Genomic DNA, 17,848 nt, shown 5'->3' with positions numbered 1-17,848 from the left:
ATGATCAGATCTTTTATCCATGAATATTATTTGAGTCTTCTTTCATCTCTTATATGCATGATTATTTATACCATCATATTTCTTCTTTGAATCTTTGGTTTAGTTAGGCCAACTAGATCGATTTTTCTTGCCATGGGAAGAGGTGCTTTTTGATGGGTTTGATCTTGCGGTGTTCTTTTCCAGTGACAAAGGGGGCAGCAAGACACACATGTATCGTTGCTATTAAGGATAACGAGATGGGGTCTATTCCTACATGAATAGATCTTGTCTACATCATGTCATCGTTCTTATTGCATTACTCTGTTTCTCCATGAACTTAATACACTCGATGCATGCTGGATAACGGTTGATGTGTGGAGTAATAGTAGTAAATGCAAGCAGGAGTCGGTCTACTAATCTTGGACGTGATGCCTATATATTTATCATTGCCTCGGATATCGTCATAATTATTTGATCTTGTATCAATTGCCCAACAGTAATTTGTTTACCCACCGTGTGCTATTTCTCGAGACAATCCACTTGTGAAATCTACGGCCCACGGGTCTATTCCTTATCATATTTGCTTTTCGATCTATTATTTGCCACTTTTATTTTTAGATCTATATTTCTAAAAACCAAAAAAAATACCTTGCTGCATTTTTTCTTATTTATTTTATTTCACGTTCTATCGAGATCTATTTATCCAATCTACCACAAAACAATTTATCTTTTTTACTGAGGAGGGATTGCCAACCCCTCTTACGCGTCGGGTTGTAATTATTTGTTCTTTGTGTGCAAGTATCGTTTACATAGGCTTGCTTGGTCCTCCTACTGGATTGATACCTTGTTTTCATAACTGAGGGAAATACCTACCGTAGTAGTGCTGCATCATCCCTTCCTTTTTGGGGAAATACCGACGCAGTTTCAAGCGACATCACTCCACCTCATGCTCAATCTGCATCAGGCGCTCACCTTCTGCCTGCTCTGCCGAGAATGCGCGGGCCTTCCACTGCTCAAGGTACGCCGCGCTCTACGCAAGCGTGGTGTCGAGCCAGACCGGGGAGGGGGCGCTAACCCACTCACGCAGCCCACTCCCATTGGTCCACATGCTCCGTCGGCACTGGGATGCGCTATGGATCCAAATGCCAACCATGTGGGAGGTTCACATATGGGTACGGCAGCTGCTGCCAGTACTGCCAGTGCCACTGTGCCTGGTGCGCCAGTATATTTAGCTACTCCCTCACGGGGCATGCAGGCGCCGGCGGTGGCGACGGAGGAGGCGCGGGACGAGCTGGCGCCAGGGGTGAGCTTCCCCTTGCTCTTGCAGCTATCGCTGAAGAAGTCCATGGCGCTAGGCTTTGCTTGTCGGCTGCAAAGGAGCACGCAAGGCTAGATGTGGACGGAAGTGGAAGTGGATGAGCACCCTCCCCCCCTCGCCCACGCGTGGATTAAAAAGGACGGCCTCCCATAGCTTCCACTCACTGATGTGTGGGCCCGCGCTAGGTTGCCGCCATAAATATGACCGCGGGCGGTGGTTGGCCAGCCAACATGTGCGGCCGCGGCAGACGCCAAGGGGACGTGTGGCGCGCCTATTTTGTGTCCACGCTGACGCAAACCAGGCCCAAATTTGGGCCTGAAATACGTCGTCACGGACATCTAGCGGACGCTTTTTAGATTTGGGTCGGTGCATTGGGCCATCGTTTTTGTCTGCTTCGACCTAAATGGACATACACGGACGAAGTGGGTCGGCCGGTTGGAGCTGCTCTAACTGTTGGAGGAGGTGGTGGAGGTGGAGGTGGTTCCTTTGTGGCAGAAATCACATATTTGACCTGAGGGCGAAATCAAATCACAAACTGACCTGCTCTCGAAAAAATTTCACAATGATGACCCTTTCGTGTGGCGCCCGACAGTTAGGCGCCGCACACTACTGTGCAGCGCCTCGGCCTTAGGCGTCGCACCTCCTGCCAGCGTGGCATCCCTGGTCCAGTTGCGGCCCCACAGACAGCACTGCAGCGCCTAAGGCCTAGGCGCCACACTTGTAATGTACATCGCCCGTCTCTTAGGCGTTGTAGGGCATGGAAGGACCAGAGACCCCGTGATACCGAATCTTCGGAGTTCAAGCTTCTGCAAAAAAAACAAGTAATAACAAATCTTAGGGCATGTAAATTTCATTTTAAGGCAAATTTGCAAAATATTTAGATTACTCGTTATTACCATATCCTTCTCGCGCATCATGTAGGCCCGGTGTTTCGTGTCGTAGACATCGTCGAGAAGCCAAACCATCCTTACAAATTTCAAACAATAAACATATATGAGTTCATCTCAAATATCGGTAAACACTCAACATTTCATATGTGTTCATCTAAACATCTCATATGTATTCATCTACAAGAATCTCAACATCTCCTTCTCACACAATGAATAAATGATTGTAAATTCTCATATATATCTAGTATGTCATATGTGTTCAAGTAAATCAACATCTCATATTTCAAATAAACTCAACATTTAATAAACTCAACATATAGCTACAAAACTCAACATCTCATAATTATCTACAAAACTAGGCATCTTATATATATCTAAAAAAATATACAATCTAGGTTTCACTAACAAGAATCATATAGTGTGTGGGGGGGGGGGGGGGTGTCAAAGGTTTCACCTAATCTTGGGCAAATCCCTAAAATTGCAACGAATTTACGGAGGAAAAGAAAGGGAACGAAGGAGTTTACCTAGTAGGAGGGATTGGAGATCAAATCCGGGCCTCAAAACTTCAGATCTGAGAGGTGTGTGGAGGGGGATCCGAAGGGGGCGCCGCCGCCGCTCTCTGTACAGAGAGCAACTTCCTCATAGAGGGAAGAACTGCCTGGGAGGGGCTGGCCCGATGCGGCTTAAGTCAATGTGCGGCGCCCAAGTGATAGGCGCTACACTTTACACAGTGTGGCGCCCAAGCCTTAGCAGCTGCAGTGCTGTCTGTGGGGCCGCAAATGGACCAGGGATGCCACGCTGGTAGGAGGTGTGACGCCTCAGTCCAAGGCGCTGCACAGTAGTGTGCGGCGCCTAGCTGTCGGGCGCCACGAGAAAGGGTCATCATTGTGAAAAAATTTCAAGAACAAGTCAGTTTGTGATTTGATTTCGCTCTAAGGTCAAATATGTGATTTCTGCCTTCTTCCTTTGTGGCTCTCCTGGCCCAAGTACCAATTAAAGCGCGGCACATCGCACTCCACCTCGCCCCGGCTACACAGGTACAGCACTAGTCATCTCAAAAAAGAAGTAGCAGCACCAGTACTCCTCCTACACTCCTACCACGATGCTACGCAGCCGGTAGCCTCCGCGTCTCCCGAAACGAAAGAGAACCCAGCACAGCGTGGCCGTGGCGTTGGCATTGGCACCCGCTGGAAAAGAGGGAGAAATGGCAGCTTGCTAGGTGCAGTGGGCGACCGAGGACTGAAAGGCAACGGCGAGCGTGACCAGACGCTGCGGCGGATCGCCCGGGGCGGGGCGCGAGCAAGTACGCCTGCGCCTGTACGTCCACATGGCACAGGCAGGGAGGGAGCCGACTCTTTTCTCGTGTCGTGGCATTTCTTTTCCTTATTTCCTCCCTGGGACGGCGCGCGAGGTGGATGCCCATCGGACGGGGCGTGGTCTGCGGCCTGCGGGGGACCCCGGCCTCGTTGGCCCGCCGTGCCGGGCTCATTGCCCCGGCAGGCATACTCCAGCGCAGAGAGACCAACCACAAGATACTGTACGTAAAAAACAATTTGCGCACGCGTCTGGTGTTGACCAACCGAGGCTGCAAAGTGCAAGCCAGGGCTGCCAGATGAGTCAAAGACGTCGTCGCCGTCGTCAGGGGCACGTCGATGCCGTGCGTGCATGGGCGTGGGCGCGGCAGAGCAGAGCAGCAGGGCTCTGCTTTTGGTAAAACGATTGGCGATCGGAAACGAGCTTGCATTGCATACTGGCAGTGGCAGGCATGACATGGCGTGCCGTGGGCATGCGACCCGGCGAGCGGCGGACGCGTCACGTCCGGCGAGATGGGACGGCCACGCCTCGAAGTCGCTCCCCCACGTCGCGTCGGAGCGCCACACCAGGCAGCGAGCGAATGATTGCGCCGTGGAAAGTGAGTGACAAGGCGTCGCGTGTGCGACCACATAAGCAGAGTTTCAGCAGAGGATGATGTGGACCGTGCGACCACACCGAGTGACAATTCAGCACCAAGGCCTGAAAACTTCTGCCTCACAACAGGCACACACACGCACCAGGTAACATAACAGGCTTCAGCATGGACGCACAAATGTTTCCAGAGTCACTTCTCCAAGATACTCGATCCATCCATGTCTCGAGGATCTAGGGGCCAAACGATAGCAGCAGCTGCTAATTAAGCGACGAAACCGTACGAGGCACTACAAGTAAACGGCACGCGACGCATCCACTCACGCAAAGACTACGATCCATGTCCCCATCGTCCACATATCAGGGAAGCAGTTGGGTTGGTGGCGTCTTCTTATGTGGACAGGAACGAGGCGTTGTTGCTGTTGCTGGTGTCGTCGCTGTAGATGCTCTCTGCCACCTCCCAGATCTGCAGCACGTTGTCCTCCGCCACGCTGGCCACCACCCACTTCTCGCTGGGGTTCCACGACAGCTCCGAGATCTTGGCCGTGTGCCCGCCGTGGACGAAAAGGAGCTCCGGTGGCCCGTCACCCGCGTCCTCGTCCGCCTGCTCCTCGCCGATCCTGAAGGCGATGGACAGCATATGACAAAATTCAGCCACAAATCGCATGGAAGATAGCATATCTGTCAAGTCACGAAGCTCTCAAAGGCAGTCCACACAACAACCAGGTGTTCATCTTTTGTACAGATAGTGACCGTGGATGCATATGCCTTAGCAATTTATTTACTGAGGTTACAAAATGCAATTCATCTTTTGGGTCAATCTCAGCTCACATCAGTATGTTTGTTTCCCTTTGGGAAGGATTCACGAGTAAATAACAGTGTGGCGGCACCAAAAATGAGATGCCAGCTGCAAATGTAAGATAGAATATGGGAGCAGATTTGACTAAACTTACCTGCTAACGTCCCATATCATCACCCTTTTGTCTGCAGCATGGGAAGCTAATACAGTCTCCAGATTTGGATTCCACTCAACCTGGAAAACCTCGCCCCTGCACGTGCAAATTGCGCAACACAATAACATCAGATGCGTAGCAGCAAAACTGAAGAATAGCAGGTAGACTGATCAATAAGAAACAGAGAGTTGTCTCGACAAAAAAAAAGAGAAGAACTGACTGCCGCAAATAGGTAAGACAAAAAATATATATACATACTCATGGTTGTCGAAAGCATGCAAGCTTCTAGATAGTTTTCGCAAGTCAAATAGCTTAATAGTTCCATCGCCAGATGCTGTAGCCAAGATCCATTCATTAAATGGATTGAAGGATAGAGAGTTAACCTGAAAAAAGTGATGATATACATCATGATGAGAACACATGAGAATACTGAAATAAGGGACATCTATTTACACAGAAACAAACTGTAGGTGCTAGCATAAACATTGATATTTTCTATTCACCATGCAGAGCCACATATCACCAAGGTTTTGTCATATTCTTACTCAAAGTCACAAACATAAAACAATCACACAAGCAAACTTCAGTACAGTAGCTACAGTCACACAAGCAAACTGATGATATACCAACTAAAAAAACCATCTGCTGGTGAAAATTTTGAAGCCAGACACAAGGAATAAGTATATCATTACAACTTTAGAAAACATGCTTCACATACCATTCCGGTACATAAAGCAAAGGTCTTGCTTACTAAAAAATGAGTAAAGTGCAGCTATGTTCCCCTCGACACAGAAAAACATTTAGCCCAGTAGCTCTTGATCAAAGCATGCTAACTTCCTTTTAATGAGCACCTACAGGTTGTTCCTGTTTGTTCATATGCAATTCCAGCGGCGAGGCCAGCCTAAAGTTTCTGTGGGGTCAATGGTATTTTTTGGATTTTTTTCTTCAGTATGAACAGTACTGAACAGTGTTTTAGGCTTATTTTCTAAAAAGCTGTGGGGTCAACTGATCCCACAGACTAACACATAGCTTTGCCGCTGTGCAAGTCCCACGTCATGAGCTTGCAGTCGTCACTAACAGACCCAAATAGGTTTGCATCTTTTTCAGTAAGGATGCTTCCACAAAGAAAAGGTCTTCCCACTATAGTAAAAGTTGAGCTTAGAATAAACTGTAGTACTGCAGCTATACTCCACTCAGACACAGAAAAACATTTAGCTCAGCAAAAAAGTGAGTATATAACAAACTGTAGTACTGCAGCTATGTCCCCATCAACATAGGAAAACATTTAGCTCAGCAACTATCAATTAAAGCATGCTTACTTCCTTTTGGTGCGCAACTATAGATTGTTCTGGTTTGTTCGTACGCAAGTCCCACATCATGAACTTGCAGTCATCACCAACAGATCCAAATAGGTTTTCATCCTTAAGGTGCCAAGCAACATCTTCAACGACATCCTCATGAGCCTGCAAAAACATAAAATTTAACTAGATGTTTAACATTGCCAGCCTTGCTTACATACTCATGATTGTGAAGATCGTCATATCATAAAATAAACACCCATACACTCTTATGTCGCATCTGTAAAACAGAACCATGCAATTACGATTTTGGATTTTGGACAAGTAAGACAAGCACGTATGTAATGAGGTAACTTAAGAAATCATGATTGTGACATCATATCAAAATAATGTGGATCCAGGCATAATAGTTACAAGTCCCGTTTCCACTTGTGGCCATGTTCACAGATGAATGTTTTTAGTGACAACAGAAGCGTTGTCAAAAATAATATGACTAATAAGGATGGGGAGTTATGATGCTCCGGCTGGAGAATGGCTGATGGAAGTCATACTTCTATGCTGGGGTTCAGTTACTTTGGTATGCTTCTCAGTGTTCAGCTGATGCTGGTCTTTGTAATGAGCAAGTACTTTGTAATAATGGTTTCTGAACCTGTCGTTTAAGTTTAAGCTGCTGTAGTTGTTTTTTAGTAAGCTCAGTCCTGAACTGTGAGGCTTGTGATTGGAGGCTGATATGGGGTGAAGAAACTCATTTTATTTGAAAAATAAGTAGCCAAATGATGCAATACTCACCACCTACTTGCTTCAAAAATGGAAAAGGTCTCCAGCCTCCACATTAATTTTTTAAAGGCATGTAGTCAACTGAGTAAGTCTTTTCAAATAATAGAAAATTGTGTTTTCACCATCCAGCTAAAACAGTATTTTTCCTAGTATGGAACCACTGCAAACAGCAAATAAATTTATTCAAGTCTAATCTTCATATTAAAGCACCATACATAAGTGATGAATTATAGTGGCAACCAAGCCAATGGCGGATCTAGGATTTTGAAACAGGATGGTCCACCTTACAAAAAAAGTTGGATAACAAATACGGCATGCCAATGGACTAATTGATTTACCAATAGCAATACAGAAATAGATCAATTTGGGCATACAAATATATTAAAATTCTCAATAAAGTCTGAATTTTGCATCCTAATTGGACAATGTCACAATGGAGACAGAAAGGCCAAATGAATCAATAATCATAATTAGACAATGTCAAAACGCACACAGCAAACCCTAATTATAATGAATAATCAATAAAGAACTAAGATGCAATCAATAAGAAATTTTTGAATGGGACGGTATTGAGGTCTGAGGACAACCAAGCTGCGTCAGGCTGCTGGATGGTGGACTGCTAGTTGCTGCACACTGCCGGACACTGGGCAGCGGGCGGCTCCTAGCCTCCTGGGGATAAAGCACACATCCACTAAAGCCGCGGCGTTCGGAGACGGCCAGGAGGCAGGCGTCGAGTAGAGACCCGGAGCGCAGACCATAGAGGGAATCAGAGTTGGGATTCGGGACGCGGTGCGGCTGTGCGTGCATGCGGGTCAGGACGAGTAGGCTGCCAATTGCTTGGTGGGCTTTTTAGACAGACTGACCCAAAATCCCAGGGTGGGCTCGCCCTGTCCACCCTGTAGATCCGCCCCTGAACCAAGCTGATGGTATTCTATTTTAATTGCTTAATAAGAACTGTGAGACTTTTGTTGAGATCATGCATTCTCATGTTATCGCGACGGTTGGTTAATCTGATGTCAGGAGAGACCACTTCTTTGATTACAAATGAAGTGTGACTTGATGAGTAATAACAGGAAGAGCACATATCTTGCCTGACACAAATTGCTATTTTATAAATAAAATCAGAGAAACATTATTTTCAATATGCCTGAAAAGTGAAGAAAAATGACATAATAAATGTTTCTGGTGCAAGATTAATGTGTCTAGCCTGGTTAGCCTCCATATATGGAATAATCGAGTATATCAGGGGATGTTTCAATATATTAGGTTTGCAGACAGTAGACAAAACGGTGAATGAAGTGGTGACTTCGACTAAATTTGCTCATCCATTCAGGGAGATTCTGTTGCATTTCATCATATTATCCTTTCACATATACTGGTCTGGGTATGGAAAACGAAGGACGGCATAATTCGTGGTTGATTTCTTGGCATTGTTATGACTTACGAGTTATGAGTGCTTCGGGTATCCACAGGTCTTATGAAGGCAGAAGTATTAACTTTGAGTAATTTGTAATAATGGTTTATGAAACTGTCATTTTAGTGATAGTTGCTCCCCCGCAAAAAAAAACTTAGTGTTAGCTGCTGTAGTAGTTTTTGAGTAAGCTAGGTCCTGAACTATAAGGCTTGTGGTTGGAGGGTGATCTGGGGCCAAGAAGCTCATTTCATTTGAAAGCATAAAAGAAGTACGACTGTAGCAATATTAGCGCAAATGACGCAATGCTCATCAGCTACTTGCTAAAAAGGAAAAAGGTCTCCACCCTCTGCATTATTATTTCTGAAAGCAGGTACTCAACTCAGCAAGTCTTTCCAAATCATAGAAAACTATGTTTTTCACCATCCAGCCGACACATTAATTTTCCTCGTATGAAACCACGGCAAACAGCGAACAAGTTTATTTCAAGTCCAGTCTTCAAAATAGAGCACCATACAGAAGTGATGAATTGTGGTGGCAACCAAGGTGACGATATTTTGTTCTAATTGCTTAAGAGGAACCATGAAGCTTTTATTGTTATTATGTGTTCTCATGTTATCGCAATGGTTGGTTAACCTGATGTCAGAAGACAGCACTTCTTTGAGTCCAAATGAATCATGAATTGATGAATAATAACAGAAGGAGCGCATCTCTTGCCCAACACAAATTGCTATTTAGAACATCAAATCAGACAAATCTTGTTGCCAATATGCCTGAAAAGTGAAGAAAAATGACATACAGAACGTTCATGTGCAAGATTGATGTATCTAGCCTGGTTAGCCACCAGATATGGAAGAATTGTGTGCATCAGGGGAAGTTCCAATATATCAGGTTTGTAGGCACTGAATGTGATCATCCTTACAGGACTTTCGGTTGGATTTCATTATATTATCTTTTCACATTCAGCGACTTCAACTGAATGTGCTCTGGGTAATGGAAAACGAAGGACATCATAATTCGTGGTAGGTTTCTTGGTGTTGTTATGACTGAGTCCAGTGCTTCGGGTATCCACACTTCTTATGAAGGCAGAAGTGTTAAATCACTTCTGCTTCCAGTCCTAGCTGCTACTACACTAGGATCACAGTATATACTATACTATTCAAAGATTCCTAAAATCACATATGAAAAACAAGATAAATGCGGGGAACAGGAACAGCACAGGAGCATACGTTGGGACATTACCTCAAACACCTGTTGCGCGTCCAGAACCGGGGCTCCATTCCCGGCCTTGAGATCCCACAGGCAAATCTTCTTATCATACGAGCCGCTCAGGAGGAACCCCTCCTTCATCGCGCTCCACGCCAGCCCATACCCCTCCGCGCCATGACCCCTGAGCACGACATCCGCGCCGCCCTTGTCGCCGTCCTCCCCGAGGTGGTACACGTGCACCTCGTCGACGCAGGTCTTGGTGGCCACGGTGTACGGCCGCTGCGGCATGCACCGGGCGCGGTTGACCTCGCCCTGATGCGGCGCCGAGCGGCCGATGGACACGGACGGGGCCGGGACGGCGCGGCCCTCGGCGGCGGCCGCCGCGACCAGGCGCGGCGGGAGCGGGAGCACGGCGTCGACGAGCATGAGGTGGTTGGGGGAGTCGTCGGAGGCGTGGGTGCCGAGGACGAGGCGGTGGGAGCGGGCGGAGGCCGGGGACCCCGAGGGGAGCCACTGGACGGTGAGCGAGGGCCACTCGAGCGGGTGGGACACGACGAGGTCGTAGAGCACCGGCGCGTTCTTCTTCCAGTTGAGGTACTCCTCCATCTCCATGGCGGCGGCGGCCGCGACGGCCTGGAAGGAGGCGCCGCCGTCCATTGCTGATTTGCTCTGCGCGGGAAAGTGGAGGCGGCGAACTGCTGCTCTCCCGCCAGAATGATCGGTGGTGAGGAAGCCGAGGGTTTCAAGGCGAGGTTTTATTGCGGATATATGGGCTTGTTGGGCTGACAAGCCTGACTTGTCATCAAGCCCAGATCTCTCCCAAAAGAAGTCATCAAGCCCATATTCACGTCAGGCCCAGGATCCCACTAAGAGGACCTCGCGTGCCTAATAGCCCGGCTAATCGACGAGCCTCTGCTCCTCGCGTTGGATTCCCCAGTCCGCCGCCCCCGCCGCAGCGATGATGCAGTCGCACATGCCGTCGCCGGCGAGGCTGGGGGTGACCGCCTCGTCGCCGTCGCTCCCGCCCAACCAGTCTCCCGCGAACCCCACCTCCTCGCCGCCGCAGGCCAACCCGCCGTCCGCGAGCGCGGCCCCGTCCGCGGCCGGAATCGCGGTCCCAACCCTAACCACCTCGCCGGCGCTGCTCCCGCTCCTGCCGCCGCTCCCGCGCGCGCAGTCGCTGCTCCACCTCATCTCCTCCCTCGCCTCCAACCTCTTCGAGCTCTCGCCCAACCGCGCCGCCTGGATCTCGTCGTACCGGGGCTCGCTCCCCAACTTCCTACCGTCGTCGTCGGCTTCCGCGGCGCCTACGCCGCTGCCGGCCCCGGTCTCCACCACCAAGGAGGCCATGTCGATGCTCACCTCCCTCCAGACGCAGCTCTTCGAGACCGTCGCCGAGCTGCAGGAGACCCTCGACCTGCAGGACGCGCGCGCCAAGCTCGCTCGCGAGGCGCGCGCCAAGGATGCTTCGCTGCTCGCCTTCGCGAAGAAGCTGCGCGAGGCCCACCACGTGCTCGACCGCCTCGTCGACGACTACGCGGACTACCGCCGCGATCCCAAGCGCCCGCGCGGCGCCGCCGCTGTTGACGAGCCCGAGCCGGTGTCGCAGGGCGACTTCGGCGCATCCCTGCACTCCAAGCTCAAGCTGGATGACATCTTGACCTATGCACATCGCATAAGCTACACGACCTTTGCACCGCCGGAGCATGGTGCTGGGCTGCCTCTGAGGGGTGCATTGCCGCCTGCGCCACAGGATAACGAGCTGCGGATGTCACAGCTGTATCAGTTTGCTGATTTGGATGTTGGGGTGCCCAAGAAACCCCTGGAAACGAAGGAGGGGGTCACAGCAGAGATGGAGTCCATGCCGCTATTCGAGCTACCGGAGGAAGAGCCTCCACGGCCATCTATGCTACCAATCACAGTGCCACCAGGTTGGCAGAAAGGTTTGCCTGCTCTGCTTCCTGATATTCCAATGCCGCCACCTGGATGGAAGCCTGGGGACCCGATCGAGCTGGGTGGCATCATTCCTGCTGTCAAGCCTGAGGAACAACAACCCAGTGTACCGATTCCTGTTGGGGTGCAGCCAATGGTGCCAAGGGCCCAAGAGCCAATACAGGTCGCAGCTGTGAACCTTGACATTATCAGTTCTAGCAGCGATGAGTACAGTAGCGACGTCGGGAGCTCAGATGAAGACGATGAGGACTAATGCTTTTGTAAGCTCGACCATTTCATCATTTGTGTGTTTCCATATCCAGTGTAGCTCATTTTAGTGTAAGCTTTGGCTAGTATTGTGTCATGTGCTTGTCTGTTTAAACTGCTGCAACACAAAATCTATCCAAATAATAGATTTGACTTAAATTTGTGCTAGTTTAGTACAGCAGTCACTAGATCACTTTCTGTGATAAATACAGCCAGTCTAAATGTTCAATTTTCTTGACCTCTGTTCAAAAACAAAAACTTCATTTGCTATTAGGTTTGACTTAAACTTGTTCCAATCTAGTCCACCAGTCACTGGACCACTTGCTGTGATAAATACAGGCAATCTTGACCGTGTTCAGTTTCCTTGACCTTTGTAGTTCAAGACGTTCAGTTTCCTTGACCTTTGTAGTTCAAGATGTTCAGTTTCCTTGACCTTTGCGACCACTATTAACCCAAAACCTGGCTTCTATTATGGATGATAAATGTCATGAATTTAATGTTTTAGTTCATCATTGTAGGTTTCAGTTGTAATTTACCTGCTAGTGTAGTCCAAGGCTAAGCTTTTTTTTTTTGAGTAAATCATTCCATGTTTATGGACATCTTCTCAAATCTTCCTGCCTACCTGTGCACTTTGGACTTTGGAGTGATTGCCTTCGTTAATGGCGTATCCCATATGCCTAATATCATCCTTTACATGATTCCTCTCTTCATCTCTGATTGCTGTAATATATAGCGACTTCCCATGGTTTATTATGCCGGTGTGCCCCATAGTAGGGTGGGCATTTGGTTAAACTGAAAGTTAGGTTCAGCTTATTTGGGATTTGGTTTTCTATAATCGGGGACTGAGATAACCACTGAAAATAGAAGGAAAAGTGGAAATATCGAAATACTAAGTGCAATCAAATGTAACCATGTAAAGCGCCACTGGATAATAAATTGGGGTGGTGGTAAAGTTTGCCTTCTGTTATAAACGTCAAACACTTCTAAAAATATATGCAAGATAATTTTCCTTTCAGCTGGCAAATGGGTTAAATTCATGTACCCATCAGCACTCAATATCTCTTGTGTTCTTGACATACAAAAACTATACGTGTGTGAAATCTTGAAGTAAAATGTACCAGTCATTTTTTTCTTTCCAGTAAAAAAAAATCTTGAAGTAAAATGGCTTATATTATGTTATGATTATTTGTATCTGGATACTAAAAATGTAGAGGCAGTTGGCCACCTGCACAAATGCTCACTATCTCTGTAGCAATATACAAAATTAAACCGAACAACTTCTAATTGAACAGACTTACATTGTACTGGATTACAAGTTTTGTGTGCACATCAGAAGTCTTGCTGTAACTATATACTCCCTCCGTCCCGAATTGCTTGTCTTAGATTTGTCTAGATACAGATGTATCTGGACACGTTTTTGTGTCTAGATACATCTGTATCTAGACAAATCTAAGACGAGTAATTTGGGACGGAGGTAATAGAATGGAAGATGGTAAGAATATTTGTATATTAACAAATATGATCATATGTAAACTTGATATGTTTTGTTTGTGCCAATGCGCTGCTACACGCCATAGATTTATATCATATCCATAAAGCCGACTGCTTGAGCTTGGAGGCCTATGGTGCCTCAACTGAATAGAACCCTAAGGACCTCAACTGAATAGCGCCTCAGCTGAACAGTACCTCCAATCCTTTAGTTACGTGACACTTGCATACTGGAAAGATGCATGAGAAACTTGTCTTTTATCTTCAGCAACTCTTTCAAAGCATCTCCAATTTGCATGCGGTCTATTGGAGTTTCTTTTGAACATGAAACTCCAATGTGCAGAATTGAAGTGATGCAAGCAATTGATATATCTCTTTTCCTGCCAGGGTTTGAGGTGTTTGCTTCTCCTCCATCTTTGTCCTCTGATAACAATTGGTGGTTCTGTCTGGAACTCGAAGTGCCATTTGGACATGCTTGTGAAGGCCTAGAGCTTCTCCAAACTCGCCGTCTGTTGGTCTTTTGCCAGTAAACATCTCCAGCAACAGTACCCCATAGCTATACACATCACCTAGGATTGAAACTTTGTTGCCCAAACCGTACTCTGCAAACATCATAATAAAAGAATTAGAAGCACTGAACATGCTTACGCATTTAAGCTGAAGACAGCTGTTAGAACGTATTTATGTATACCTAGAGCAGCATAGCCAATTGTTCCTCTCATTGTAGCCCAGCCACTTGATTTCTCTAAACAGCCGCTTGGGTGTTTAGGCAGGGCTCTTGCAAGCCCAAGATCACGAACATGAGTAACCATGTCACTATCAAGGAGAATGTTGCTTGGCTTGAGATCACAGTGAATAATTGGCAATGGCATGTGTTGGTGAAGATAATCAAGTGCAGATGCCACATCAATGGCGATGCTGAGCTTACGATGAGATCTAGCACCTTGTCTTGATCATTTTCCTCAGCAGGCTCATGTATCCATTGGTCCGAATTTCCATTCGGTAGAAATTCAACAAAAGAGCTTTGAAATCCATACTTGACCAGACTGTCAAGATCTTCACAAGGTCTCGATGCCGAACACGACTTAGGGTCTTGCATTCTGCAAGAAAACTTTGAGATGCACAACGCTGTTGCAGATTGAACACTTCGACAGCTACAATGACCTGCTGGTCGTGGATCACCAGTCTTCCCTTGTAGAATGATGAGTCTGTGTTAGCTTGGTGTGGCTTGCTCCTCCTGCTATACCAGCAAGCAAACATTGCTACAATGAGGACGATAAGCAATATGACTCCACTGCTTTTGAAGATTGTCATGATAAGCTTCAAAGGCCGTTTCTTGGAGGCATTGGTGGAACACGGAGGCAACTTCATTCCAGGGATGCCCCCGCACAGTCCTTCATTTCCCTGAATTGCGGTTGAGTTTGCATCAAGAAATATCCCCTCTTTTGGGGCTATAAAGTTATACTCCCAAGGCCTGTTATACTCCCAAGAAACTCAGGAATTTCTCCTGACAGGTTGTTATCTGAAAGATCCAAGTATTTCAAGGCGAGTTAAATGCACTGGAGGTCCTAAAAGTTTTGTTGTTTTGTCACTTTAGTCCTAATTCTTCCAAAATGCACCTTTAGGTCCTAATTCTTTAGTAAGTGGTTCATACGAGGTCTTTTTTCACAAACGCTCGCTGACCTGCCCATGTGGCGCGTTAACCGATGCCACGCCGACTGAGGTCCCAACCGCCAGGCGAGAAAAATACACTAGAGTTCCTAAAAGTTTCTTGGCAGTGTCATTTTAGTCCTACTTCTTTCAAAATGCACGTTTAGATCCTAATTCTATAGTAAGTGGTTCACCCGAGGTCCTGTTTTGCTCAATCGTTCGCTGACCTGCTTGCGTGGCGTATTGACCGTATTGACCCATGCCACGTCAATTTATAGGCCGCTGCAGTTGCTCTTTTTTTGACAAAAAGACCCTTGTAATCCTCCCCCTCTTGACATTTCCCGGTCCCTGCCGAATCTCTCTCTCTCTCTCGTGCCCACAACGTTGCCATGGCCAGGGCAACAAGGAAGCGGGTGATGAAGAGGAGCGTTGGAGCATCCTCAGCGGGCCAACGCGCAACCAAGCATGTCAGCGAATGATCGTGCAAAAAAGGATCTCTTGTGAACCAATTACTATAAAATTAGGACCTAAACGTGCATTTTGAAAGAAGTAGGACTAAAGTTACACTGCCCAGAAACTTTTAGGACCTCCAATGTATTTTTCTTGCCAAGCGGCTGGGCCCTCTGTCGACGTGGCATGGGTCAATGTGCCACGCAGGCAGGTCAGCAAGCGCTCGTGAAAAAAGGACCTCGGATGAACCACTTACTAAAGAATTAGGACCTAAAGGTGCATTTTCGAAGAATTAGGACTAAAGTGACACTCAGATGAAACTTTTAGAACCTCCGATGCATTTAACTCTTTCACGGCCTTTCAGCTGCCCCATGGATGCCTGTATTCCACCTTGAAGGAAGTTTCCCTGCATCTTTAAGAATTGCAGGCTTTGGGAATCACCAATAGATGCAGGAATCTCACCAGAAAATTGACTACCAGATAAATCAATGTCTGTGATGTGCTTGTTGGGGAACGTAGCATAAATTCAAATTTTCTACGCATCACCAAGATCAATCTATGGAGTAATCTAGCAACGAGGGTAAGGAGAGTGCATCTACATACCCTTGTAGATCGCTATGCGGAAGCGTTCAAGAGAATGGGGTTGATGGAGTCGTACTCGTCGTGATCCAAATCACCGATGATCCTAGTGCCGAACGGACGGCACCTCCGCGTTCAACACACGTACAGCCCGGTGACGTCTCCCATGCCTTGATCCAGCAAGGAGAGAGGGAGGGGTTGAGGAAGACTCCATCCAGCAGCAGCACAACGGCGTGGTGGTGATGGAGGAGCGCGGCAATCCTGCAGGGCTTCGCCAAGCACCGCGAGATATGAAGAGAAAGAGAGGGAGGGCTGCACCAACAGGCAGAGATCAGATCACCTGATATGGGCAGCCCCTAGGCCTCACTATATATAGGGGAGAGGGAGGAGGGTGCGCCCCCTCTAGGGTTCCCACCCCTAGGGGGACGGCAGCCCTAGATGGGAAAGGGGAGGCGGCCAAGGGGAGGAATCCCTCCTCCCCAAGGCACCTAGGAGGTGCCTTCCCCTCCTAGGACTCTTCCTTTTAGGGTTTCCCCCACCCTAGGCGCATGGGCCCTAGGGGAAAGTGGCGCCCCAGCCCACTTTGGGCTGGATCCCTTCCCACTTCAGCCCATGGGGCCCTCCGGGATAGGTGGCCCCACCCGGTGGACCCCCCGGGACCCTTCCGGTGGTCCCGGTACAATACCGATGACCCCGAAACTTGTCCCGATGGCGAAATAGGACTTCCTATATATAAATCTTTACCTCCGGACCATTCCGGAACTCCTCGTGACGTCCGGGATCTCATCCGGGACTCCGAACAACTTTCGGGTTACCGCATACAAACTTCCTTTATAACCCTAGCGTCATCGAACCTTAAGTGTGTAGACCCTACGGGTTCGGGAGACATGCAGACATGACCGAGATGACTCTCTGGTCAATAACCAGCAGCGGGATCTGGATACCCATGTTGGCTCCCACATGTTCCACGATGATCTCATCGGATGAACCACGATGTCAAGGACTTAATCAATTTCGTATACAATTCCCTTTGTCTAGCGGTATTGTACTTGCCCGAGATTCGATCGTCGGTATCCCTATACCTTGTTCAATCTCGCTACCGGCAAGTCTCTTTACTCGTTCCGTAACACATCATCCCGTGATCAACTCCTTGACCACATTGTGCACATTATGATGATGTCCTACCGAGTGGGCCCAGAGATACCTCTCCGCTTACATGGAGTGACAAATCCCAGTCTCGATTCGTGCCAACCCAACAGACACTTTCGGAGATACCTGTAGTGCACCTTTATAGTCACCCAGTTACGTTGTGACGTTTGGTACACCCAAAGCATTCCTACGGTATCCGGGAGTTGCACAATCTCATGGTCTAAGGAAATGATACTTGACATTAGAAAAGCTTTAGCATACGAACTACACGATCTTTGTGCTAGGCTTAGGATTGGGTCTTGTCCATCACATCATTCTTCTAATGATGTGATCCCGTTATCAATGACATCCAATGTCCATGGTCAGGAAACCGTAACCATCTATTGATCAACGAGCTAGTCAACTAGAGGCTTACTAGGGACATGGTGTTGTCTATGTATCCACACATGTATCTGAGTTTCCTATCAATACAATTATAGCATGGATAATAAACGATTATCATGAACAAGGAAATATAATAATAACTAATTTATTATTGCCTCTAGGGCATATTTCCAACAGTCTCCCACTTGCACTAGAGTCAATAATCTAGT

The 17,848-nt window shown here is 47.6% G+C and overlaps 2 protein-coding genes across 2 annotated transcripts; one reads left to right on the top strand and one right to left on the bottom strand.

The window, feature by feature from the left end:
• Positions 1–4,242: 4,242 nt before the first annotated feature.
• LOC125510181 (histone-binding protein MSI1) lies at positions 4,243–10,483 on the bottom strand. Its single transcript, XM_048675282.2, has 5 exons — positions 9,774–10,483; positions 6,365–6,508; positions 5,304–5,428; positions 5,046–5,141; positions 4,243–4,712 (listed from the first exon to the last, which is right to left on the bottom strand). The coding sequence occupies exons 1-5, from the start codon at positions 10,395–10,397 to the stop codon at positions 4,484–4,486; spliced, it is 1,218 nt and encodes a 405-aa protein (XP_048531239.2). The 5' UTR covers positions 10,398–10,483; the 3' UTR covers positions 4,243–4,483.
• A 146-nt stretch (positions 10,484–10,629) lies between these two features.
• On the top strand, positions 10,630–14,286 carry LOC125510180 (hydroxyproline-rich glycoprotein family protein). The gene is made up of 2 exons (XM_048675281.2): positions 10,630–11,953; positions 13,815–14,286. Exon 1 carries the CDS (start codon positions 10,699–10,701, stop codon positions 11,944–11,946), a length of 1,248 nt encoding a protein of 415 aa, XP_048531238.2. The 5' UTR covers positions 10,630–10,698; the 3' UTR covers positions 11,947–11,953; positions 13,815–14,286.
• The last annotated feature ends 3,562 nt before the right edge of the window (positions 14,287–17,848 follow it).

Source organism: Triticum urartu, chromosome 5A (genome assembly GCF_056163025.1).
Source record: "Triticum urartu cultivar PI428250 chromosome 5A, HENAU_Tu73, whole genome shotgun sequence".
NCBI lineage: Eukaryota > Viridiplantae > Streptophyta > Magnoliopsida > Poales > Poaceae > Triticum > Triticum urartu.
This window is presented reverse-complemented; position numbering and strand designations above follow the sequence as displayed.